The sequence below is a fragment of the Coregonus lavaretus genome, assembly GCF_964263955.1.
Source record: "Coregonus lavaretus genome assembly, chromosome: 12".
NCBI classification, from domain to species: domain Eukaryota; kingdom Metazoa; phylum Chordata; class Actinopteri; order Salmoniformes; family Salmonidae; genus Coregonus; species Coregonus lavaretus.
In genome coordinates this window covers 13,657,327-13,684,325 of record NC_139999.1, presented here as the reverse complement: position 1 = coordinate 13,684,325, position 26,999 = coordinate 13,657,327, and the positions used below count along the sequence as shown (strand labels likewise).

General features: G+C 42.1%; 2 protein-coding genes across 3 annotated transcripts; both read left to right on the top strand.

Annotated features, from left to right (window-relative positions):
* Positions 1-112: 112 nt before the first annotated feature.
* LOC311138970 (hepatocyte growth factor-like protein) lies at positions 113-11,492 on the top strand. Its single transcript, XM_084173787.1, has 5 exons — positions 113-212; positions 413-559; positions 780-886; positions 8,575-8,717; positions 9,161-11,492. Exons 2-5 carry the CDS (start codon positions 441-443, stop codon positions 9,320-9,322), a joined length of 531 nt encoding a protein of 176 aa, XP_084029913.1. The 5' UTR covers positions 113-212; positions 413-440; the 3' UTR covers positions 9,323-11,492.
* A 1,784-nt stretch (positions 11,493-13,276) lies between these two features.
* Positions 13,277-26,983, top strand: LOC311138373 (uncharacterized protein). 2 transcript variants are annotated; one of them, XM_084173036.1, is made up of 6 exons: positions 13,277-13,353; positions 16,928-17,151; positions 17,678-17,761; positions 19,443-19,493; positions 24,086-24,124; positions 24,731-26,983. In XM_084173036.1, exons 2-6 carry the CDS (start codon positions 17,044-17,046, stop codon positions 24,833-24,835), a joined length of 387 nt encoding a protein of 128 aa, XP_084029162.1. In that variant the 5' UTR covers positions 13,277-13,353; positions 16,928-17,043; the 3' UTR covers positions 24,836-26,983. The 2 variants fall into 2 exon arrangements, with proteins under 2 accessions (XP_084029162.1, XP_084029163.1); XM_084173037.1 differs by lacking the exon at positions 13,277-13,353 and adding an exon at positions 13,362-13,606.
* The last annotated feature ends 16 nt before the right edge of the window (positions 26,984-26,999 follow it).

Genomic DNA, 26,999 nt, shown 5'->3' with positions numbered 1-26,999 from the left:
TCTCTCTCTCTCTCTCTCTCTCTCTCTCTCTCTCTCTCTCTCTCTCTCTCATCTCTCTCTCTCTCTTCTCCTCTCTCTCTCTCTCTCTCTCTGTCACAGCCCAGTATTCATGACCTCTCTCTCCTTGTGTGCAGGAAAGGAAACCATTTCTGTGGAGGCTCCCTGGTTAGTTCCAAATGGGTGATCAGTACTAAGCAGTGTTTCTCCTCTTGGTATGCTTTTATTATTTATAAAGCATTTACATGTTTTTTTCTTTTTTAAACACAGTAAAATGAAAAAACACTGTAAAACCCAATACCTTTTAAAGAACCAGATCTAGACTCTAAAACAACAAGCCTAAAATTACCTCAAATGGTGTAAATCTCTTGAATCTGATGGGGATCGTTGGTCAGTGTGTGTTCTCTATGTGCAGTTATGTTGACCTTCCAGGGTACTCAGCCATGATGGGGACATTGTTTCGTAACCCCATAGTAGGAGAGCCAGACCGACAGACTATCCCTCTCACCAAGATCGTCTGTGGACCCTCTGAGTCGCAGCTGGTCATGCTTCAACTGGAATAGTGTGTACACACACGCATGCAGCGACGCACACACGCACATACACAAACACACGCACTAACCACATACGGTACACACGTACAGTACATCGTACACATACAGTACCCATGCAATATTATCATACCTTTTCCAACTAGTCCACCCCATATTATTTAACAGCAAACCCATTTAAATCCCCATTCTGCTCAGTCTGATGTTCTTTCTCCTCCTCCTCTTCCTCAGCCCTGCCCAGTTTAACGAGCGTGTGTCTCAGATATGCCTGCCCCCTGAACGCTACATAGTTCCAGACGGAACCCTCTGTGAGATCGCAGGCTGGGGGGAAACTCAAGGTAAAGTAGAGCTATGCTCATAATAGTAACACTTCAATATAATTTAGTCACATTCCTCCATATGAATCTTTAAAGGCACCCACCAGAGGGCAATGCCGCTCCTATTTTGACGTAATTCCTGCTTGTTTACGTTCCACCTCCGAAGAATGACACAGGCTACTTACAGTGGCTTGCGAAAGTATTCACCCTCTTTGGCATTTTTCCTATTTTGTTGCCTTACAATCTGGAATTAAAATGGATTTTTGGGGGGTTTGTATCATTTGATTTACACAACATGCCTACCACTTTGAAGATGCATCATATTTTTTATTGTGAAACAAACAATTTTTTTAAACAAGTTATTTCTTTCATTTAACTTCACCAATTTGAACTATTTTGTGTATGTCCATTACATGAAATCCAAATAAAAATCAATTTAAATTACAGGTTGTAATGCAACAAAATAGGAAAAACGCCAAGGGGGATAAATACTTTTGCAAGGCACTGTATACATACAGTATTCACGAATTGGGGGTGGGAAAGAACGTTGTGGGGATTTCCACATAGAGTCAGTGTAGCTATAATGCTAACCTTAGCTAGCCAACTTGCTAACTTTATCTAGCTAGCAAATGTTATCTGTTGTTGCTGTTTTTTTATTTTTTATTACACCGTATTCAAAAGATTAGCCAGCTGGCTAGGCTGGCTCTGGCGTATTTTTTTATTGTGAAACAAACAAGAAATAAGACAAAAAAACAGAAAACTTGAGCGTGCATAACTATTCAGCCCCCCCAACCCACCCCACCCCCGCCCCCCAAGGAAATACTTTGTAGAGCCACCTTTTGCAGCAATTACAGCTGCAAGTCTCTTGGGGTATGTCTCTATAAGCTTGGCACATCTAGCCACTGGGATGTTTGCCCATTTTTCAAGGCAAAACGGCTCCAGCTCCTTCAAGTTGGATGGGTTCCGCTGGTGTACAGCAATCTTTAAGTCATACCACATATTCTCAATTGGATTGAGGTCTGGGCTTTGACTAGGCCATTCCAAGACATTTAAATGTTTCCCCTTAAACCACTCGAGTGTTGCTTTAGCAGTATGCTTAGGGTCATTATCCTGCTGGAAGGTGAACCACCGTCCCAGTCTCAAACGTGTTTGCTTATTTATTTCTTTAAGCAATTGCTTTTTTCCTTGCCACTCTTCTGTAAAGCCCAGCTCTGTGGAGTGTACAGCTTAAAATGGTCCTATGGACAGATACTTCAATCTCCGCTGTGGAGCTTTGCAGCTTCTTCAGGGTTATCTTTGGTCTCTTTGTTGCCTCTCTGATTAATGCCCTCCTTGCCTGGTCCGTGAGTTTTGGTTGGCGGCCCTCTCTTGGCCATTCAGAACAGGTGTATATATACTGAGATCATGTGACAGATCATGTGACACTTAGATTGCACACAGGTGGACTTTATTTACAGTGAGGGAAAAAAATATTTGATCCCCTGTTGATTTTGTACGTTTGCCCACTGACAAAGACATGATCAGTCTATAATTTTAATGGTAGGTTTATTTGAACAGTGAGAGACAGAATAACAACAAAAAAATCCAGAAAAACGCATGTCAAAAATGTTAGAAATTGATTTGCATTTTAATGAGGGAAATAAGTATTTGACCCCTCTGCAAAACATGACTTAGTACTTGGTGGCAAAACCCTTGTTTGCAATTACAGAGGTCAGATGTTTCTTGTAGTTGGCCACCAGGTTTGCACACATCTCAGGAGGGATTTTGTTCCACTCCTCTTTGCAGATCTTCTCCAAGTCATTAAGGTTTCGAGGCTGACGTTTGGCAACTCGAACCTTCAGCTCCCTCCACAGATTTTCTATGGGATTAAGGTCTGGAGACTGGCTAGGCCACTCCAGGGCCTTAATGTGCTTCTTCTTGAGCCACTCCTTTGTTGCCTTGGCGGTGTGTTTTGGGTCATTGTCATGCTGGAATACCCATCCACGACCCATTTTCAATGCCCTGGCTGAGGGAAGGAGGTTCTCACCCAAGATTTGACGGTACATGGCCCCGTCCATCGTCCCTTTGATGCGGTGAAGTTATCCTGTCCCCTTAGCAGAAAAACACCCCCAAAGCATAATGTGTCCACCTCCATGTTTGACGTTGGGGATGGTGTTCTTGGGGTCATAGGCAGCATTTCTCCTCCTCCAAACACGGCGAGTTGAGTTGATGCCAAAGAGCTCCTTTTTGGTCTCATCTGACCACAACACTTTCACCCAGTTCTCCTCTGAATCATTCAGATGTTCATTGGCAAACTTCAGACAGGCCTGTATATGTGCTTTCTTGAGCAGGGGGACCTTGCGGGTGCTGCAGGATTTCAGTCCTTCACGGCCTGTGTGTTACCAATTGTTTTCTTGGTGACTATGGTCCCAGCTGCCTTGAGATCATTGACAAGATCATCCCGTGTAGTTCTGGGCTGATTCCTCACCGTTCTCATGATCATTGCAACTCCACGAGGTGAGATCTTGCTTGGAGCCCCAGGCAGAGGGAGACTGACAGTTCTTTTGTGTTTCTTCCATTTGCGAATAATCGCACCAACTGTTGTCACCTTCTCACCAAGCTGCTTGGCGATGGTCTTGTAACCCATTCCAGCCTTTTGTAGGTCTACAATCTTGTCCCTGACATCCTTGGAGAGCTCTTTGGTCTTGGCCATGGTGGAGAGTTTGGAATCTGATTGATTGATTGCTTCTGTGGACAGGTGTCTTTTATACAGGTAACAAACTGAGATTAGCAGCACTCCCTTTAAGAGTGTGCTTCTAATCTCAGCTCGTTACCTGTATAAAAGACACCTGGGAGCCAGAAATCTTTCTGATTGAGAGGGGATCAAATACTTATTTCCCTCATTAAAATGCAAATCAATTTATAACATTTTTGATATGCGTTTTTCTGGATGTGTTGTTATTCTGTCTCTCACTGTTCAAATAAACCTACCATTAAAATTATAGACTGATAATTTCTTTGTCAGTGGGCAAACGTACAAAATCAGCAGGGGATCAAATACTTTTTTCCCTCACTGTTACTAATGTACAGTGGGGAGAACAAGTATTTGATACACTGCCGATTTTGCAGGTTTTCCTACTTACAAAGCATATAGAGGTCTGTAATTTTTATCATAGGTACACTTCAACTGTGAGAGACGGAATCTAAAACAAAAATCCAGAAAATCACATTGTATGATTTTTAAGTAATTAATTTGCATTTTATTGCATGACATAAGTATTTGATCACCTACCAACCAGTAAGAATTCCGGCTCTCACAGACCTGTTAGTTTTTCTTTAAGAAGCCCTCCTGTTCTCCACTCATTACCTGTATTAACTGCACCTGTTTGAACTCGTTACCTGTATAAAAGACACCTGTCCACACACTCAATCAAACAGACTCCAACCTCGCCACAAAGGCCAAGACCAGAGAGCTGTGTAAGGACATCAGGGATAAAATTGTAGACCTGCACAAGGCTGGGATGGGCTACAGGACAATAGGCAAGCAGTTTGGTGAGAAGGCAACAACTGTTGGCGCAATTATTAGAAAATGGAAGAAGTTCAAGATGACGGTCAATCACCCTCGATCTGGGGCTCCATGCAAGATCTCACCTCGTGGGGAATCAATGAGGAAGGTGAGGGATCAGCCCAGAACTACACGGCAGGACCTGGTCAATGACCTGAAGAGAGCTGGGACCACAGTCTCATAGAAAACCATTAGTAACACACTATGCCGTCATAGATTAAAATCCTACAGCGCACGCAAGGTCCCCCTGCTCAAGCCAGCGCATGTCCAGGCCCGTCTGAAGTTTGCCAATGACCATCTGGATGATCCAGAGGAGGAATGAGAGAAGGTAATGTGGTCTGATGAGACAAAAAAATAGCTTTTTGGTCTAAACTCCACTCGCCGTGTTTGGAGAAAGAAGAAGGATGAGTACAACCCCAAGAACACTATCCCAACCGTGAAGCATGGAGGTGAAAACATCATTCTTTGGGGATGCTTTTCTGCAAAGGGGACAGGACGACTGCACCGTATTTAGGGGAGGATGGATGGGGCCATGTATCGCGAGATCTTGGCCAACAACCTCCTTCCCTCAGTTAGAACATTGAAGATGGGTCGTGGCTGTGTCTTCCAGCATGACAATGACCCGAAACACAGCCAGGACAACTAAGGAGTGGCTCCGTAAGAAGCATCTCAAGGTCCTGGAGTGGCCTAGCCAGTCTCCAGACCTGAACCGAATAGAAAATCTTTGGAGGGAGCTGAAAGTCCGTATTGCCCAGCGACAGCCCCGACACCTGAAGGATCTGGAGAAGGTCTGTATGGAGGAGTGGGCCAAAATCCCTGCTGCAGTGTGTGCAAACCTGGTCAAGACCTACAGGAAACGTATGATCTCTGTAATTGCAAACAAAGGTTTCTGTACCAAATATTAAGTTCTGCTTTTCTGATGTATCAAATACTTATGTCATGCAATAAAATGCAAATTAATTACTTAAAAATCATACAATGTGATTCTCTGGATTTTTGTTTTAGATTCCGTCTCTCACAGTTGAAGTGTACCTATGATAAAAATTACAGACCTCTACATGCTTTGTAAGTAGGAAAACCTGCAAAATCGGCAGTGTATCAAATACTTGTTCTCCCCACTGTATGTGACTTCTGAAGGTAATTGGTTGCACCAGATCTTATTTAGGGGCTTCATAGCAAAGGGGGTGAATACATATCCACGCACCCCTTTTCCGTTATTTATGTTTTAGAATTTTTTGAAAAAAGTACTTTTTTTAATTTCACTTCACCAATTTGAACTATTTTGTGTATGTCCATTACATGAAATCCAAATAAAAATCAATTTAAATTACAGGTTGTAATGCAACAAAATAGGAAAAACACCAAGGGGGATGAATACTTTTGCAAGGCACTGTATACATACAATATTCATGAATTGGGGGTGGGAAAGAACGTTGTGGGGATTTCCACATAGAGTCAGTGTAGCTATCATGCTAACCTTAGCTAGCCAACTTGCTAACTTTATCTAGCTAGCAAATGTTATCTGTTGTTGCTGTTTTTTTATTTTTTATTACACCGTATTCAAAAGATTAGCCAGCTGGCTAGGCTGGCTCTGGCGTTGGATTTGTCATAAGCATTTAGAGAAAACTACTTTGACTAATTGACTTCGCCATTTAATGTTATCTCCAATATTTTGGCATCTTCCGTAAGAGACATGCATTTTTCTACATTGTAATGGACACGGTGCAACCTTCTGTAGGTAGGCTGCTGGCAGGCTGCAGTACAGCAATGCCAAGTAAGCCCTTGCTCATGGTTCTCACAAAGGAAGTGAAATGATAGGCTTGAATGACTTTGCTCATCATTTACATTTCAAATAACATGTAACAACACCCTGAGCGCATCGGACACAAAACCCCAATACAAATGCAACAACAGCACAACAAAATAGATAAACAAGTTCCTTGAATTTTCTTTCATGGGTGCCTTTTCATTATACGATAGACTAGCAAAAATAAAAGTGAAAATCTACAAATTATCTAATAGAATATATAAATTATCTGGTAAAAAAAAGTGGAGGTACAAAAACATACATCTTTATTTGCTCCATGGCTCAGGCAGCCAAGTACTACGGCGACAAGCTGTTTGGCTCATTCGCGACTCGACTCCGAAGAGGAAGAACTTTGCAGGTGTTTCTGATTAATTGCTGGTTGGTGGGAACATTAAAATAAAACCCAGCCCTGAAAAGAAACGTCATATCATAGGGGAAGCACGCGGCATTGACTGTCACTCCTGCTCCAGTGCTTGACGTCGCCGGTCTACTGTACTAACCACCGGTCCTGGCAATCTTCATTACGCACACCTGCTCCCCATTATTACACACACCCTTCATCATCACCTTGATTACCTTCCCTTTATTTAGCCCTCAGTAGCCTCAGTCATCAGGCAGTATTGGCTTGTTTTCATTCACGGTCTGTACGCTTCTCCTGTTTTGTTTATCTGCATTCTTCATTATTAAACTCACCTTCTGCACCTGCTTCCTGACTCCCGGCGTATACGTGACATTGACACAAACAAAAATTAAAAGTCTCCACTTCGGATTTCCCACTTCAAGCCCAAATATTTCATACTTTGACTAAAACAGTGACTTATTGACTTCAATCATTGTGCAACGTCATGGGCAAGATCTGGACATTATCTTTCAGTAGATTCTTTTTAAATTTCCACTCTTGTGGTACTTTAAACTTCCTTATATTAGCCTCATCTGCATATTTCTCCTGTTGTATTCTTTATAACGTATAATGTCCATTATATACCACCATCATATAGCGGCATTAAAAATCAAAGGAAGAGGCGTTGCCGTGCCTTCTTCACGACTGTGTTGGTGTGTGGGGACCATGTTAATTCCTTAGTGATGTGGACAGCGAGGAACTTGAAGCTTTCGACCTGCTCCACTACAGCCCCATCGATGTGGATGGGGCATGCTCGGCCCTCCATTTCCTGGACTCCACGATCAGCTCCTTTGTCTTGTTGATGTTGAGGGAGAGGTTGTGTCACTGACCTCCTCCCTATAGGCTGTCCCATCATTGTCGGTGATCAGACCTACCACCGTCGTGTCGTCAGCAAACTTAATGATGGTGTTGGAGTCATGCACGGCCACGCAGTCGTGGGTGAACAGGGAGTACAGGAGGGGACTAAGCACGTACCCCTGAAGGGTCCCCGTGTAGAGGGTCAGCGTGGCGGATGTGTTGTTGCCTACCCTCACCACTTGGGGGCGGCCCAGGAAGTCCAGGATCCAGTCGCAGAGGGAGGTGTTCAGTCCAAGGGTCCTGATCTTAGTGATGAGCTTGGAGGGCACTACAGTGTTGAACGCTGAGCTTGTAGTCAATTAACAGCATTCTCACAAAAGTGTTCAGTGTTCCTCTTCTCCAGGTGGGAGAGGACAGTGTGGAGTGCAATAGAGATTGCGTCATCTGTGGATCTGTTGGGGCGTTATGCAAATTGGAGTGGGTCCAGGGTGTCTGGGATGATGGCGTTGATGTGAGCCATGACCAGCTTTTCAAAGTATTTCATGGCTACAGATGTGCGCTATGGGGCGATAGTCATTTAGACAGGTTACCTTGGCGTTCTTGGGCACAGGAACTATGGTGGTCTGCTTGAAACATGTAGGTATTAGAGACTGGGTCAGGGAGAGGTTGAAAATGTTAGACACCCACCAGCTGGTCAGCGCATGCTCTGAGTATGCGTCCTGGTCATCCGTCTGGCCCTGCGGCCTTGTGAACATTAACCTGTTTAAAGGTCTTACTCACATCGGCTATGGCGAGTGAGATCACACAGTCGTCCGGAACAGCTGGTGCTTTCATGCATGGTTCAGTGTTGCTTGCCTCGAAGCGAGCATACGACCAGGGCCCTGAGTTGTCCCAGGTCAGATTACATGGTCAGGAAAAACATAGGAACCAAATTTATGAAATACTGTTTCTTTAGCGAAAACATAACTTTTTCTGCCGTTGAAGTTATGAAGTATCTGCTTTACTAATGTAGCATGTAAATGAGAAAGTGTTTCAGATCCTGGACCAACAGATGGTGTTGTTATATCCGGTACCACTCAGCATCACCTCTTCCTCATTGTCTCGTTATCTCCATCTCATCCTCCTTTCCCCCTCTTTCCCTTTTTCTCTCACTTTCTTAGGCACTTCTACAGATGACTCTGTGCTCAATGTGGCTCAAATACCAGTCCTAAGCAACAAGGACTGTAACAACTACTTTCGGGGTCGTGTTCGGGAGAACGAGATGTGCACCAACTCCTTCCAGGGTGGGGTGGGTGCCTGTGAGGTAGGTTCGGTGTGTTTGTGAGTTGTAGGATATTTCTATGGGCAGTGATTTGTTTGTATGAGAGAGACTGAGATTGATGGTGAGCAAGAATGATAAGATGATAACTTTATGATGACTTTATTTGATCCTTTATGTGACATACAGCCCAACACAAACATGGACAGATGTAGGATCTTAATTTTAGCCAGTTTGCTACAGAAGGCAAATAATCCTGCAGCAATGTAAATTATTATGTGGATTATAATTAATGGAAATCTTTGTAGGGCTTGATACATTTTTCGTAAGGGAAAATCAAGTCTGAAATTTCAGAGTGGAAATTACAAACTTCAGAAGCCTTTTTTAAGCTCAAATACACTACAAGTTTTAAATGTCCCGCATTGCAGGAAAGTTCTGCTGTGTGACAATGATCTGACAGTGATGTGTTCTTTCCATGTGACCCCCAGAGAGACTACGGGGGCCCTCTGGCCTGTCAGAACAGTGACTGCTGGGTGCTGGAGGGAGTGATCATCCCCATGAGGCGCTGTGGACACCCAGGCCAGCCTAACATCTTCATCCGCGTCTCTGTCTATGTGGACTGGATTAAGAAGGTCATGGAGATGGCTTAGTCACATACATGATGTCACCAAGCACTGACTGGCTCTATGTTCTACTCAACAGCAATACCTTTATCCACTTTCACCACCCTCCCCATAGCTCACAATCCATGACCACCTAATTGTGATCCGTGACCATCTACATATAATTAGTTGATATACACTGAGTATACCAAACATTAGGAACACCTTCCTAGTATTGATTTGCCCTCAGAACAGTCACAATTATTCGGGCATGGACTCTACAAGGTGTCCATAGCATTCCACAGGGATGCTGGCCCATGTTGACTCCAATGTTTCCCACTGTTATGTCAAGTGGGCGGCAGGTAGCTTAGTGGTTAAGAGTGTTGTCGCTGGTTCTAATCCCCGAGCCGACTAGGTGAAAAATCTGTCTGTGCCCTTGAGCAAGGCACTTAACCCTAATTGCTCCTGTAAGTCGCTCTGGATAAGAGCGTCTGCTAAATGACTAAAATGTAAAATGTAAAGTTGGCTGGATGTCCTTTGGGTGGTGGACCATTCTTGATACACACAGGAAACCGATGTGCCTGGTACCTACTACCATACCCCGTTCAAAGGCACTTAAATATTTGATCTTGCCCATTCACCCTCTGAATAGCACACATACACAATCCATGTTTCAATTGTCTCAAGGCTTAAAAATCCTTCTTTAGCCTGTCTCCTCCCCTTCCTCTACACTGATTGAAGTGGATTTAACAAGTGACATCAATAAGGGATCATAGCTTTCACTTGGATTCACCTGTTCAGTCTATGTCATGGAAAGAGCAGGTGTTCTTAATTTTTTTACACTCAGTGTATATTGTTGTGTATTATTCTACAATCTTATGACAAAAATATAAGATACAAATAACCATGTTTTCCCTTGTCTTCTGTCTACGTGTGATCGAACATAATATTAGCCATTTGATCTGAACAAAATAACCATAATCTTTTGGTGATTACATTACATATTGAACCTTGGCACTAACCTCAGGATGTGCTTGTAAAGGACATGCCTCCTTAACCTCATGCTTCCCAAAAGCGTTCCCACACCCTTCACTAAAGCTGCTGACTACCAACCCCTCCACCCCCCACCCACCCCCCTCTAGTATCCGATGGAGCTCCAAAATACCTTCTTTGCCCTCCAGCCTCTAAAGAAATCCCTCATCTGCCTGTCTTTTGAGCCCTGCCCTCACCTCTAAAGACATGCCTTTGTGCCTTATGCAGAACAGTTTGCGTTGCACATTCTTTCTGGTTCTATAGGAGAAGTTTTGTAACTCGGTCCTGATGAGCCCACGGAATTCAGCTTAAATAAACCTCAAGATCAGAGTCCAGCGGAATCTCACACACCAGCCTGCAGAGGGGCAGTGAACTCTCTCCCTCTCTCTCTCTCTCGCACTCTCTCTCTCTCTCTCTCTCTCTAACATTCACTCAAACACACACACACACTTTAGCACATTCTTATTATTACACACAAACAAATATAGATACTCACATATCCACATACAGTATTCACAAATACATACATACTCATTTACACATAGAACCAAGATAATTAAACAGACTATTTGTGCACTCTGATTCAACAAATAAGTTTAACAAATGAGTGCCGATTTTACTGGCTTTGGTCAGTTTCAGTGGCAGTTTGGCAGTTCATGCTGCTCACTTTCGTGAAATTATGTTTATAATAGATGACTAATCAAATACTTATATGTCTGATGGTTCTCATTTATACTGCAGATAGAAGTTGACTAAATGGTTTATAAATGAGTAACAAAGTAGCACAGAAAATATCCAGTAATGCCCTCTTCTGACTATATTTTAGATTAAAGCATTTTATTCCATGGTGCAGAGAACTTGTAATTTCAATTGATCTTATCAATGTGAATATATCAGGTTGTTTTGAGCAAGCTGACTCATTTGGCTAACATGCCTTTTTTGGTCATATGGGGTTTTCTTTTCTCTAAATTAGTTTTCTCTTCATGACTGGAGGAGATGGTGATGGGGAAATGTTAAAAATGGGCTATTAGACATGTTTGAGTAATTCATTGTTTTCTCAATAACCCATACCTTTTCACATGAAGCCTATAAAGTATTTTCATTATGCGTATGAGTGTTTTAAATGTAAATGTATTCTTTTTTTATTCTACACTGTAAAAAAAATATAAAAAATATGTTGATTCAACGTACAATTTACATTTACGTCATTTAGCAGACGCTCTTATCCAGAGCGACTTACAGTTAGTGCATACATTTTTCATACTGGGCCCCCGTGTGAAACGAACCCACAACCCTGGCGTTGCAAGCGCCATGCTCTACCAACTGAGCAATAGGAGGGCTACAATTGTAAGGCAACCAGCTGCAATAGGATTGTGAGTTTGCTCAACATTTGGGCATAAACTGTAGCTGAACCAACCACATACATTGTCCAGTTGAATTGTATGTTCACTCAACTTTATATTTTAGGAGTTGAGTGAACATACAATTCAACTTGAGATCTATTCGACCTTATTTGCATATTTCCCAGTGTGCCTATCAAGTGAATTGTATTTGTTAGCGACAGATGCATATATGTTGTATTCAATGGCTTTCAGTCCTGTAGCCTTCACCAAGTGTGTCTAAGTGAATATGTTATTTTTTAAATTAAACTCTTTATGACAATGCATTACATAATAGATACATAAGGCTTTCAATCACCTGTATCCTGCATTCAGAATGACTTCTGGGGTAGGGAAGATTGATTATTAAGACTACCTAAATCATATAAACTGGAATAGCCATCTCAGTAACGGGTGCAATAAGCCATGATTTTGGAATGAGATGTTCAACAAGCAGGTGTCCACATACCTTTGGTCTTGTAGTGTAGGTTACATAAACCTGCGCCGGCCCAACCCGAATTAGCTCTTAGAATATTAAGGCCAGGCTGAAAATCATATCTTTCACATTATGTTTTTTTGTAGGGGCAGGAGAATTAACGAAGAGGCAACTCAAATGAACTTTGATCGCTTTTATTATAATTTTGACATTGCTCTTAGAATATTACACTGCAATGCCACTTCGCAAGTGAACTTTATTTTTCATGTCAGGAGAGGTAGCAGATCTGGCCAAATAGGTTCTGTAACAAAACAGTCCAAAACGGAGAGGTGCCGGATCCTGTTAAGCACGGAATTTAGGTCACTTTCAGCAGTTTGTTGAGTAAACAAACTTTAACGTATTAGCTCAAATTCTTGTCCTTTTGAAGTCCACTCAACTCACAGAATAACGCTGATTAAGCAATCATTTATGTACATTGTAGGACCTATTTTCATGGTACTGTACCTGAGCTGCAGTATCTACAGCGACACTTTTAGAAAACAGAGTTCCAAAAGGGTTCTTCAGCTTCCCCATAGGAGAACCCTTTAAATAACCCTTTTTGGTTGCAGGTAGAACCCTTTTGGGTTCCATGTAGAACCCTATGTAGCAAGGGTTCTACATGGAACCCAAAAGGGTTCTACCTGTTACCAAAAAGGGTTCGTCAAAGGGTTCTCCTATGGGGACAGCCGAAGAACCCTTTAAGGTTCTAGATAGCACCTTTTTTTCTGAGCGTAGTGTAGCCTACAGATGTAGGATCTTAATTTGAGCCAGATTGATACAGCAGGAAAATAATCCTGCAGCAATGGGAAATATGAATTATTATGTGGATTATAATTATTGGACATTTTTGTAGGGGTTGCTACATTTTTCGTAAGGTAAAATCAAGTCTGAAATTTCAAAGTGGAAATTACAAACTTCATAAGCCTTTTTAAACCTAAAATATAGTTCAAGTTTAAAATGTCCTGCATTGCTGGAAAGTTCTCCTGTAACAGGGTGATCAAATTAAGATCCTACATCTGTATGATGCCTACTACTCACAAGTGGGTGGTCCACTGAGCAAGGGGCGTGTTCGACTGTTTCACCCCTCCTTCTCTATGGTAGAGAAAGTATGCAATGTTCCTATATGCTCCAGCTCCAACCCCCATCATACTTCAACTGGGGTATTCGTGACTACGAGGATACGACAGACAAACGTAAGATCACACACAGACTGGGTGAGATAGAGGAAAGGAGGGAGGGGAAGAGGGAGAGAGAAAGAAAGGGGGGATAAAGAAAGGAGACAGATTGTTAGTTAATTCCAAGGTAAACTTTATTGAAGGCGACTGTCTGTAAGATTAAGAAATCGTAAGAATAAAATACAGACTGAATAGTAAACTTGCCTACAATTCCATCGGTGTTTTTATTAGGAAGTCTAGTTTAACAATAAAACCAGCTGGTGAGAGCAAGGTAGGTAAAACATTTTACCCTTCCCATAGGCCTGCCTACAGGCTATCGTTTCATTTTCTACAATAACATTGTTGCTATTTTGCTCTTCAATTTGATTAATGTGTTACTACTCAATCGTGTATTCAGATCATTCAGATTAAGGACAACGATTACCCGCAGACAAACTGTTGTCCTTCGATCCGATTCGATATGATTTTCTCTCTCCGTGCATCTTCTGCTGTAAAGACATGGCTTTCGCGCCGGTTGTAAATTAAAATAAACTCATACAGATTACGTAATAATTATGTAAAATTCATTGAATATCCCAATTAAACATGTATTCTCGATGCAGTGTAGGTATACTATATAGAATAGGCTATAAAGATAAAAATGCACAAATAGTTGACTTTTCTCTGCCCAATGTTAGTCCTGCTCCATTGTACACCATACCACTGCTCTAACCTATATCTTATATCTTATGGTGGTAAGTGGCGCCTTTTAAGTCAACTGGACCTAATTTGTTTACTGTCCAAAGTGACATTTTAAAAGTCTTCCATAAGAGATGTGACAGCTCGAATGTAGGCTGCCTGACACACATTTTGGTAGTTTTAAAAGAATGCACAGAATGTGTTTTTATGGTTGCAGTTGCCGCCCATATGGAACAAAAGTACATTCAGTCCTCCTAGTTCACTGCCAATAACATAGTTAAACGAATCGTCTCCTGCTATGCAAAAGTATCTGTTCATATACTTCACCTGTGTTTAGAAACATTGTAGCCTACTCCTGCAGACGACAAATTCAGCTCCCAACTTCCTGCTTAAATGCATTTGTTGGTACAGAAAAAAGCAACAGTGTATATCAATGCAACACAGAGGATAGATCCCGTTTTTGATTGGTCTGTGCATGAGTTTGAGCTTGGAATTCTGATTCTGTTCTACACGTTTCTATAATCAGTCAAAATTAACAACACAATTAATTAATGAAATAATGAAACGCAGAATTACATTATTCAAATCAATTGAGTGTCTTTTACTCCCTCTACTCTGCATTAAGAGTGTACATTAGTTTTTAGTTATTAGTGACATGAACAAAAGTAAACTGTGTAGCAGCAAAATATTTAGCACTGAATTGTAGCCTCCAATATATGTATGCAAAGTGCAGACAATATTTGATTTGGAAGGGGATATTTGATTTGGAAGGGGATATTTGATTTGGAAGGTGATATTTTATTTGGAAGGTGGTATTTGATTTGGAAGGTGATACAGTATTCGATTTGGAAGGTGATATTAGATTAGAGGCATATATGAGGCATATATGAGCTCAAGGACCACCCATACACAAAAAAATGTATGCACGCACGACTGTAAGTCGCTTTGGATAAAAGCGTCTGCTAAATGGCATATTATTATTATTATTATAAGTACAAAGTAACCATGTTGAAAGCACTGTATACTCACATACTCTAACAAATATGTCAACACACATGCATGTAGCCTATACAGTGCCTTGCAAAAGTATTCATCCCCCTTGGTGTTTTTCCTATTTTGTTGCATGACAACCTGTAATTTAAATTGATTTTAATTTGGATTTAATGTAATGGACATACACAAAATAGTCCAAATTGGTGAAATGAAATGAAAAAAATAACTTGTTTCAAAAAATTCTAAAAAATAAATAACAGAAAAGTGGTGCATGCAAATGTATTCACCCCCTTTGCTATGAAGCCCCTAAATAAGATCTGGTGCAACCAATTACCTTCAGAAGTCACATAATTAGTTAGATAAAGTCCACCTGTGTGCAATCTAAGTGTCACATGATCTGTCACATGATCTCACCTGTTCTGAAAGGCCCCAGAGTCTGCAACACCACTAAGCAAGGGGCACCACCAAGCAAGTAGCACCATGAAGACCAAGGAGCTCTCCAAACAGGTCAGGGACAAAGTTGTGGAGAAGTACAGATCAGGGTTAGGTTATAAAAAAATATCAGAAACTTTGAACATACCACAGAGCACGATTAAATCCATTATTAAAAAATGGAAAGAATTTGGCACCACAACAAACCTGCCAAGAGAGGGCCGCCCACCAAAACTCACGGATCAGGCAAGGAGTGCATTAATCAGAGAGGCAACAAAGAGACCAAAGATAACCCTGAAGGAGCTGCAAAGCTCCACAGCGGAGATTGGAGTATCTGTCCATTGGACCACTTTAAGCCAGACACTCCACAGAGCTGGGCTTTACGGAAGAGTGGCCAGAAAAAAGCCATTGCTTAAAAAAATAAATAAGCAAACACGTTTGGTGTTCACCAAAAGCCATGTGGGAGACTCTCCAAACATATGGAAGAAGGTACTCTGGTCAGATGAGACTAAAATTGAGCTTTTTGGCCATCAAGGAAAACGCTATGTCTGGCGCAAACACAACACCTCTCATCACCCCGAGAACACCATCCCCACAGTGAAGCATGGTGGTGACAGCATCATGCTGTGGGGATGTTTTTCATCGGCAGGGACTGAGAAACTGGTCAGAATTGAAGGAATGATGGATGGCGCTAAATACAGGGAAATTCTTGAGGGAAACCTGTTTCAGTCTTCCAGAGATTTGAGACTGGGACGGAGGTTCACCTTCCAGCAGGACAATGACCCTAAGCATACTGCTAAAGCAACACTCGAGTGGTTTAAGGGGAAACATTTAAATGTCTTGGAATGGCCTAGTCAAAGCCCAGACCTCAATCCAATTGAGAAAAAAATTTATTTTGCATCTTCAAAGTGGTAGGCATGTTGTGTAAATCAAATGATACAAACCCCCATTTTAATTCCAGGTTGTAAGGCAACAAATTAGGAAAAATGCCAAGGGGGGTGAATACTTTCGCAAGCCACTGTAAATATAGCCTCACAGACATACAGTAGATAACTAGTAGTAACCGGTACAGACTGGATGGAGGATGGATTAGATCTAAATGTTGGATGGGATACTGAGTTGTGAATATTTGTGCTACTTATAGTTACTGCAGACTGAGCTCATGTTTCACTACGTATGCCAAACCCCTGTCTGTGTCCAGATGAACCTTCGATGGCTGGTGCAAAGGTTTATATTAAGCAGTTCTCACACTTGCTCTGGGACTGACTGCAAGACAAAAGCAGTGTGGCCTTTTCATTATGATTTTATGAGGTGCAGAGAGAAAGGGGGAAAAGTGTGTTTGTATCACATTGTCCAGCCCCTAGTCACATTGGGACAATACACAGATTATGCACGACAGTATAAACTATATATGTCTTTACAATAGGCCTACTAGAAAGAGATCGCCCAACAGAGACTAGCTAACCTGAGGCCCCCTTTTACTTCCCAGGTGTCCCACCCCCTGCCGTTTAAGTCTGCCCATCCCTAACCCTCTGCCCTGAGGCCTGAGCTCTGGGTGTCCATGCCCACACCCCCCTCTCACTGCGCTGGTGGACAGACACAGGGATGAGCAACAGTGGGACCAAGGAGCCGTCACCACAGCCAGGCGTGGCCCGATCACCTGCCTCTACACCTCCACGCAGGGGCCGGGGTCGCCCACGGAAACAACAGGAGGTTGGACCACCACAGCACCCTCCACATACATACTTCATGCACTGTACAGGACCCTACAGATGTAGGATCTTAATTTGAGCCAGTTTGATGAGCAGGAAAATAATCCTGCAGCAACAGGAAATGTGAATAATTATGTGGATTATAATTAGTGAAACATTTTATAGGGGTTGATACATTTTTCATAAGGGAATATCAAGTCTGAAATTTCAAAGTGGAAATTACAAACTTCATAAGCCTTTTTATACCTCAAATACACAAAAAAATATCCTGTATTGTAGGAAAGTTCTCCTGCAACAGGGTGATCAAATTAAGATCCTGAATCTGTATATGACACAATAATATTACAACTGAAATATATCACCCTATCATAATCAGCAACCCAAATGCAAATTTTAACAACTGTAGTCTGGCATAGGTTTTTCTATGCAGTGTTATTGAATAGTGTGGAGCACGGCTGCTTTGGCTGTGGATACAGTCAGAGTGACAACCATGTGACCGTTCCTTATTTTGCTGAATCTCTCCCCAGGAGCCCACTGGCCCCCCAACTCCAAAGAGGCCGAGAGGACGACCCAGAGGAAGCAAGAACAAGAGCCCTCGTGCCACACCCAAGGTAAGATCATCCTCTTATGTTCATGGATATAGTTAACATGAAATATGCAATAAAAACAAAGAGTCCAACGAGGCACAGGAGCTGAACAGAAAATAACAACTGTAGCAATAGGGTTGTGGAGTAGACATTATGTGTACAGTGGGGGGAAAAAAGTATTTAGTCAGCCAACAATTGTGCAAGTTCTCCCACTTAAAAAGATGAGAGAGGCTTGTAATTTTCATCATAGGTACAGTCAACTATGACAGACAAATTGAGAAAAAAAATCCAGAAAATCACATTGTAGGATTTTTAATTAATTTATTTGCAAATTATGGTGGAAAATAAGTATTTGGTCACCTACAAACAAGCAAGATTTCTGGCTCTCACAGACCTGTAACTTCTTCTTTAAGAGGCTCCCCTGTCCTCCACTCGTTACCTGTATTAATGGCACCTGTTTGAACTTGTTATCAGTATAAAAGACACCTGTCCACAACCTCAAACAGTCACACTCCAAACTCCACTATGGCCAAGACCAAAGAGCTGTCAAAGGAACCAGAAACAAAATTGTAGACCTGCACCAGGCTGGGAAGACTGTATCTGCAATAGGTAAGCAGCTTGGTTTGAAGAAATCAACTGTGGGAGCAATTATTAGGAAATGGAAGACATACAAGACCACTGATAATCTCCCTCGACCCCGTGGGGTCAAAATGATCACAAGAACGGTGAGCAAAAATCCCAGAACCACACGGGGGGACCTAGTGAATGACCTGCAGAGAGCTGGAAGCAAAGTAACAAAGCCTACCATCAGTAACACACTATGCCGCCAGGGACTCAAATCCTGCAGTGCCAGACGTGTCCCCCTGCTTAAGCCAGTACATGTCCAGGCCCGTCTGAAGTTTGCTAGAGTGCATTTGGATGATCCAGAAGAGGATTGGGAGAATGTCATATGGTCAGATGAAACCAAAATATAACTTTTTGGTAAAAACTCAACATGTCGTGTTTGGAGGACAAAGAATGCTGAGTTGCATCCAAAGAACACCATACCTACTGTGAAGCATGGGGGTGGAAACATCATGCTTTGGGGCTGTTTTTCTGCAAAGGGACCAGGACGACTGATCCGTGTAAAGGAAAGAATGAATGGGGCCATGTATCGTGAGATTTTGAGTGAAAACCTCCTTCCATCAGCAAGGGCATTGAAGATGAAACGTGGCTGGGTCATTCAGCATGACAATGATCCCAAACACACCGCCCGGGCAACAAAGGAGTGGCTTCGTAAGAAGCATTTCAAGGTCCTGGAGTGGCCTAGCCAGTCTCCAGATCTCAACCCCATAGAAAATCTTTGGAGGGAGTTGAAAGTCCGTGTTGCCCAGCGACAGCCCCAAAACATCACTGCTCTAGAGGAGATCTGCATGGAGGAATGGGCCAAAATACCAGCAACAGTGTGTGAAAACCTTGTGAAGACTTACAGAAAACGTTTGACCTGTGTCATTGCCAACAAAGGGTATATAACAAAGTATTGAGAAACTTTTGTTATTTGTCTGTCATAGTTGACGTGTACCTATGATGAAAATTACAGGCCTCTCTCATCTTTTTAAGTGGGAGAACTTGCACAATTGGTGGCTGACTAAATACTTTTTTCCCCCACTGTATATAATAAACAATACAATCATCTCTGCTTTATCCTCCATCCTTTCTGTGTCAGAATGTAGAGCCTGTCGGGGAGAGAAGACCGCGTGGCCGGCCAAGAAAATGGGTATGGGACTAACACACACACATGTAATGAGGCCTACCGATACGCACCTCAAATGTATGCCCCTAGACTCCTATCTCTCTTTATATTCTAGGGATGCACAACTTCAGTCCTTAAGGCAGTGTTTCACAATCTTGGTCCATGGAACCCCAAGGGGTGTACATTTAGTTTTTTGCCCTAGCACTACACAGCTAATTCAAATGATCAAAGTTTTATGATTAGTTGATTATTTGAATCAGCTGTGTAGTGCTAGGGCAAAAAACAAAATGTACACCCCTTGGGGTCCCCAGGGCCAAGTTAGGGAAGCGCTGCCTTAAAACATCCATAAGAGAATCACTACTCTCGGCGGGTCTGACTTAGAATATGTGGACCACTACAAATACCTAGGTGTCTGGTTAGACCATAAACTCTCCTTCCAGACTCACATTAAGCATCTCCAATCCAAAGTTAAATCTAGAATCGGCTTCCTGTTTCGCAACAAATCCTCCTTCACTCATGCTGCTAAACATGCCCTCGTAAAACTGACTATCCTACCGATCCTTGACTTCGGCGATGTCATTTACAAAATAGCTTCCAACACTCAACTCAGGAAATTGGATGTAGTCTATCACAGTGCCATCCGTTTTGTCACCAAAGCCCCATATACTACCCACCATTGTGACCTGTACGCTCTCGTTGGCTGGCCCTCACTACATATTCGTCACCAAACCCACTGGCTCCAGGTCATCTATAAATCACTTCTAGGCAAATCCCCGCCTTATCTTAGCTCAATGGTCACCATAGCAACACCCACCCGTAGTATGCGCTCCAGCAGGTATATCTCACTGGTCATCCCCAAAGCCAACACCTCCTTTGGCCGCCATTCCTTCCAGTTCTCTGCTGCAAATGACTGGAACGAACTGCAAAAATCTCTTAAACTGGAGACACTTATCTCCCTCATTAACTTTAAGCATCAGTTGTCAGAGAAGCTTACCGATCACTGTACCTGTACACAGCCCATCTGTAATTAGCCCACCCAACTACCTCATCCCCATATTGTTATTTACATTGTTATTTATTTTGCTCATTTGCACCCCAGTATCTCTATTTGCACATCATCTTCTGCACATCTATCACTCCAGTGTTAATACTAAATTGTAATTATTTTGCACTATGGCCTATTTATTGCCTTACCTCCATAACTTACTACATTTGCACACACTGTATATACATTTTCTATTTTCTATTGTGTTATTGACTGTACGTTTTTGTTTATTCCATATGTAACTCTGTGTTGTTGTTGTTTTTATCACACTGCTTTGCTTTATCTTGGCCAGGTCGCAGTTGTAAATGAGAACTTGTTCTCAACTGGCTTACCTGGTTAAATAAAAAAAATAAAAAAATAAAAAGAGTCTGTTTTAGCTAGAGATATCTGGTTTTGCATGGGCTGCATCTCAATCAACCGCATCCGCCTATGTTGGCCTTCCGCATCTGCGGTGGAAAGTGGCAGAGCTAAAGCGCTGTTTGTCAGACCAGGAGACATCCCGAAAATCGGTCTTCTCACAAAAACGTCTGTCGTGTCCGAACGGTTTCTCTGTTTTGCTCTACGACCCCCAGAAGCCTCACAGGAGTCATCTGAAGTCGATAGAGTCGGTGTGCCAACTTCTGTCTGTAGCGTCCGAACCATTTGGGCTACAAACTAATACAGTGCCTTGCAAAAGTATTCATCCCCCTTGGCGTTTTTCCTATTTTGTTGCATTACAACCTGTAATTTAAATGGATTTTTATTTGGATTTCATGTAATGGACATACACAAAATAGTCCAAATTGGTGAAGTGAAATGAAAAAAATTAACCTGTTTCAAAAAATTCTAAAAAATAAATAACGGAAAAGTGGTGCGTGCATATGTATTCACCCCCTTTGCTATGAAGCCCCTAAATAAGATCTGGTGCAACCAATTGCCATCAGAAGTCACATAATTAGTTAAATAAAGTCCACCTGTGTGCAATCTAAGTGTCACATGATCTGTCACATGATCTCACCTGTTCTGAAAGGCCCCAGAGTCTGCAACACCACTAAGCAAGGGGCACCACCAAGCAAGTGGCACCATGAAGACCAAGGAGCTCTCCAAACAGGTCAGGGACAAAGTTGTGGAGAAGTACAGATCAGGGTTGGGTTATAAAAAAATATCAGAAACTTTGAATATTCCACAGAGCACCATTAAATCCATTATTTTAAAATGGAAAGAATTTGGCACCACAACAAACCTGCCAAGAGAGGGCCGCCCACCAAAACTCACGGACCAGGCAAGGAGTGCATTAATCAGAGAGGCAACAAAGAGACCAAAGATAACCCTGAAGGAGCTGCAAAGCTCCACAGCGGAGATTGGAGTATCTGTCCATAGGACCACTTTAAGCCGTACACTCCACAGAGCTGGGCTTTACGGAGAGTGGCCAGAAAAAAAGCCATTGCTTAAATAGAAAAATAAGCAAACACGTTTGGTGTTTGCCAAAAGCCATGTGGGAGACTCCCCAAACATATGGAAGAAGGTACTCTGGTCAGATGAGACTAAAATTTAGCTTTTTGGCCATCAAGGAAAACGTTACGTCTGGCGCAAACCCAACACCTCTCATCACCCCGAGAACACCATCCCCACAGTGAAGCATGGTGGTGGCAGCATCGGCAGGGACTGGGAAACTGGTCAGAATTGAAGGAATGATGGATGGCGCTAAATACAGGGAAATTCTTGAGGGAAACCTGTTTCAGTCTTCCAGAGATTTGAGACTGGGGCGGAGGTTCACCTTCCAGCAGGACAATGACCCTAAGCATACTGCTAAAGCAACACTCGAGTGGTTTAAGGGGAAACATTTAAATGTCTTGGAATGGCCTAGTCAAAGCCCAGACCTCAATCCAATTGAGAATCTGTGGTATGACTTAAAGATTGCTGTACACCAGCAGAACCCATCCAACTTGAAGGAGCTGGAGCAGGTTTGCCTTGAAGAATGGGCAAAAATCCCAGTGGCTAGATGTGCCAAGCTTATAGAGACATACCCCAAGAGACTTGCAGCTGTAATTGCAGCAAAAGGTGGCTCTACAAAGTATTGACTTTGGGGTGGTGAATAGTTATGCACGCTGAAGTTTTCAGTTTTTTTGTATTATTTCTTGTTTGTTTCATAATAAAAAATATTTTGCATCTTCAAAGTGGTAGGCATGTTGTGTAAATCAAATGATACAAACCCCCAACAAAATCCATTTTAATTCCAGGTTGTAAGGCAACAAAATAGGAAAACTGCCAAGGGGGTGAATACTTTCGCAAGCCACTGTATGACCCAACTTTTGAAAGAGGAGCCTCTCACAAACACCATGTTGTTCTCCGTTTTGCTCTACAACCCCCATAAGTGTCACTGGACTCTGAAGGTAACCAGGTACCGTTATCAAAAATGAATGAAAGTATGGAAGTAGTTTTGTGCCCCCCCAAAAAAGGGGTTAAATATATGTCCCAAATATAAATATATATTTCCTGATCTTTCTTATATCTCCTTCAAAACCTTATTCCTCATGATTTATTTTTTGACTGTCTGTTTTGTCATTTATAAATGTGTAAATGCGTTTCTATGGGCTATGGGCAAATTCACAACACAAAAAGATACCTAAAGGGGTCCTAAATTCCAAATCCAATAGCTAAATGATCCATGGTATGACCACCTTATAACAATTCCATATGTTAACTTAGTAGCCCCCCACCCCCCAATGGTTTAGACCAATGGGTTTTTCCATTGGGTTTTTCCAGTTTTTCCTGATTGGTGTCAGTGATTGGCAGGAGCATCCCCTAACCTGGTGTCCTAGGTCTAAATCAGGCATGGGCACTTTGATGGGGGTGGGGGCCACAAAAAATCTGAACTAATCATTAGGGGCCGCAGTGGCTCGTGGGTCTGCTTACCCACATCCATGCCAACACATGCAGTCAGAACCGGTCCTAATGGAGGTCCCCATATGGAGGAGAGATATGATATCTGAGTGAGAGTGACTAACAAAATCAATGGGGGCCTCCTGGTCGGTAATTCAACCATGATTACTACAAGTTTAGGCTGACTAGACTGACTTACCAATCAAAACATTTTTGCTGAAATGGGCTAATTGAGTGACTGTCAGTGACTGATATAACAAGAGAGAAACTGCTGATGCACAACCACATTTTCAAATTGCACCTTGTGTATTCTGCTATTCTAACTCTCAACAGTAATTTGAGACCCCAACTGAGTTGCCCATCCTTGGTCTAAATCCCTCAAACTCAACTCTGGACCTCAAAGCCAGTTCCATTGCTTTTCATTGTTCCCATCTAATCAGTGACTGATTTAGACCTGGGACACCATGTGGATGCAATTCATTATCAGGTAGAACAGAAAACAAGCAGGCTCCGGTCCTCGTAGGGTAAGAGTTGAATAGCCCTGGTCTAAATCATTCACTGATTACAAGTCAAACATTGCAGCCCTTGACGATTGAAGTTGTCAACCCCTGGCCTGCATTATGCAATGGAGAGTTTGACTGATTGATTGAACAACCTTTCTCCAATGTTTTCTCTCTTCTCTTTCTGTCACTTTTATTCTTCTCCACAGCCTCAGAGAGTAGTTCAAGAAGTAGTCCAGGAACAGCAGGTAAGAGTGAGTCCACCATAATAGGTCATATTATGTTTTTTATTCTTCAATTTATACTCTTACCTAAGTACTTACCTAAGTATTTATACTCTTACCTATTGTACTTGAGCACTACTTTCATGGAGGTGAATATGAACTTCTGTTCATACAGCACCTTCTTTCAGAGAATCAACGGATTACAAAAACACTGGCACAAAAAGAGGCCAATGTCATGCAACATCCTCATCCATCTTATCACAATCTTCACTGCAGAACCAAGTTTCAAAGAAGTTAAAACACATTAAGAACTGAAACCGTAGACAGACTCCCTCGTTCAGACACAGACACGCGAAGGGGACGAATGAGTCAATGCTGAGAGGGGAAACCTGATATAACCGCTCTCTTCCCCTGTCTTCTTGGTTTCCTGACATAACCGTCTTCTCCCTAGCATTTCTTGGTCTCACGTACAGACCTATTTCCCCACATGTACAGACTCACTCCTTTACACACTCATACAAGTATATCATTACTCATTACACAAACACATGCGCACGCGGGCACTCTCTCTCTCACACACGCACACATACCTGTACATACTAATGTCTGTATTTTTGTGTCTTGTCACAGGGTCCTTCAGAAGAAACCGAGGAGGGCCCCTCACAGTCACAGTCTTTACCCACTGAGGCGTCACCATCTCAGGCTCCAGCCCAAGAAGAGGCGGAGGGGGAATAGACAATGTGCCACAGAACTACCTCAAGGTTTGGGCAGAGACAAAGAGGTGTACACTCTTAGAAAAAAGGGTTCCAAAAGGATTCTTTGGCTGTCCCCATAGGAGAACCCTTTTTGGTTCTAGGTAGAACACTTTTTGGTTCCAGGTAGAACCATTTTAAAGTTCCATCTAGAACCCTCTGTGGAAATAGGGTTCTACCTGGAACTAAACAGGGTTATTCAAAGGGTTCTCCTATGGGGACATCCATAGAACCCTTTTAGGTTCTTGGTAGCACCTTTTTTTCTAAGAGTGTACAATCCAACCTCCACTGTCACAAGGATTCAAAACAACAGATAATAACCCTGCTTTGTAGAACAGTAGGCCTGACTGGGTTATTGTGCCTGGAGTCTGTCCAGCCCTGAGGCTGGGTCAATGATGGACATAGCTTTGGTCAGTTGATTGATTACTAAGGATTTGGTCAATGCGTGGGACAATTCAGTTTGACTGCCCAAACCCTTTCTCATGAATGAGATTGGTTGATGTTGTGTGTTTGTGTGTGTGTGTGTGTGTGTGTGTGTGTGTGTGTGTGTGTGTGTGTGTGTGTGTGTGTGTGTGTGTGAGCAGGTACGTGTGTGTGTGTGTGTGTGTGTGTGTGTGCGTGTGTGTGTGTGTGTATGTGTTTGTGGTGATAATGGTGGTGGGATGGTGGAGAGGGGGTTTAAAAAGAAAAGGATGCATTTCAAACAGCGATTATTGGGACAAGAGGCATGACCCAATTTACCTTATGTCTGTCCTGATTGTGAAGAAACATAGGGATATTTTGTTAGATATACGTACATTTGAATGGGAATACATTTTACATTGACATTAACATGAACAGAAATAAGTCTAAACTCAACAGTGTCCAATTGACATGACATCTGACCACACTCAGGTTTTGTATTTACCTTTATGTTCTCAATACACTCATTAAAACCTCAGGTATTTTGCCTTAATGTAGCTATGCATTTAGCTATTCAGGAACATGTCATTCTACTCAGTTATGATATTATTCTATTTTTATTGTGTAATTCTGATTTGTTTTTGACATTCACAATATGACTTGACACACATAAACCTCATTCAGACCTCAACTCACCTCAGTCCCTTTGCCTTTCAGTCTACCTCAGTCACAGAAAAGCAGAGAACTCTTATAGCCTCTCCCCATACGAAAAAAACGAACACACACACACCTACTCAGGATACTCCCATACGTACTGTACCCGCTAGCCTCACTCTCTCCCTTCCACTTCCATGCTGACAGACTCTTAAGCGAGTCCTAGCAGAAGCATTTAGTGGCTCTGATGAAATGCCTGTCATAAGAATTGGTCAATCTACAGTACCTGGGTTCAAAATGACCCAATATTTTACTGTTTACTGTAGTTTTTACTTACTCATGAATTTCTTTATTTGTTATATCACAACCTCTGTGAACCCTTACATTTTCCTATATCTTCGCTTTTTACATAAGATACAATGTCATCATTTCATTTCATGTTCTAACTTTCACACTGCAGATGTGTTAGATTAACAACCATACCGTTTGATGAATTGATGTCAGTGACGTGTGAGACATGAAATAGTGAGGTAAAAGTTAACATTTTGTTTTGGATCTTCCTGTAATGTATTTCTGGAGAGGCTGGACTTATCCACATGCAGTCTTTTTCTAGGGAAAGTCCAAGCGTTTAGTTTTTCTGTCAGTTGCAAGTTAGTATGTCTGTGAGACTTTTCTAACCTATACTCTGTCTTTTTCTTGTTACTTCACCTCTTTGGCTGGAATCACTGTTTGCCCTGTGGACTACGTCTGAAACGAGTCTGTTTTTGGCACTGAGCACTGTCCCAGAGGGGTGGCTGACTGATTTTAGCTTTGCTTGTCCCCTGCGATCTTATCATGGCTATAGAACATATATCTGCTGTCCACTCATCTCACTAGGTTCATAACAGCATACCGTACTGGTAAATAAACCCAAAGTACTGCATTATGATGTCAGTAAAAGTGCCTCCTAACCTAACGTCATACCTCAGCAATGTCAGGATATCCACTATCTATATCATATTGACAGTGTTGCTCTATAAGCTTACTGATATAGATACAGTATATTCAGTGTGTGTGTGTATATATATATATATATATATATGTATATATAT

What these genes read in the sequence shown, in the direction of transcription:
- LOC311138970 (XM_084173787.1), top strand. Translation starts at nt 441, where the DNA reads ATGATGGGGACATTGTTTCGTAACCCCATAGTAGGAGAGCCAGACCGA. An exon ending in AGGCTGGGGGGAAACTCAAG is followed by an intron (nt 887 to 8,574) that starts GTAAAGTAGAGC and finishes TCACTTTCTTAG; the next exon opens with GCACTTCTACAGATGACTCT. An exon ending in GTGGGGTGGGTGCCTGTGAG is followed by an intron (nt 8,718 to 9,160) that starts GTAGGTTCGGTG and finishes TGTGACCCCCAG; the next exon opens with AGAGACTACGGGGGCCCTCT.
- LOC311138373 (XM_084173036.1), top strand. Translation starts at nt 17,044, where the DNA reads ATGAGCAACAGTGGGACCAAGGAGCCGTCACCACAGCCAGGCGTGGCC. An exon ending in GCCCACGGAAACAACAGGAG is followed by an intron (nt 17,152 to 17,677) that starts GTTGGACCACCA and finishes ATCTCTCCCCAG; the next exon opens with GAGCCCACTGGCCCCCCAAC. An exon ending in GTGGCCGGCCAAGAAAATGG is followed by an intron (nt 19,494 to 24,085) that starts GTATGGGACTAA and finishes TCTTCTCCACAG; the next exon opens with CCTCAGAGAGTAGTTCAAGA.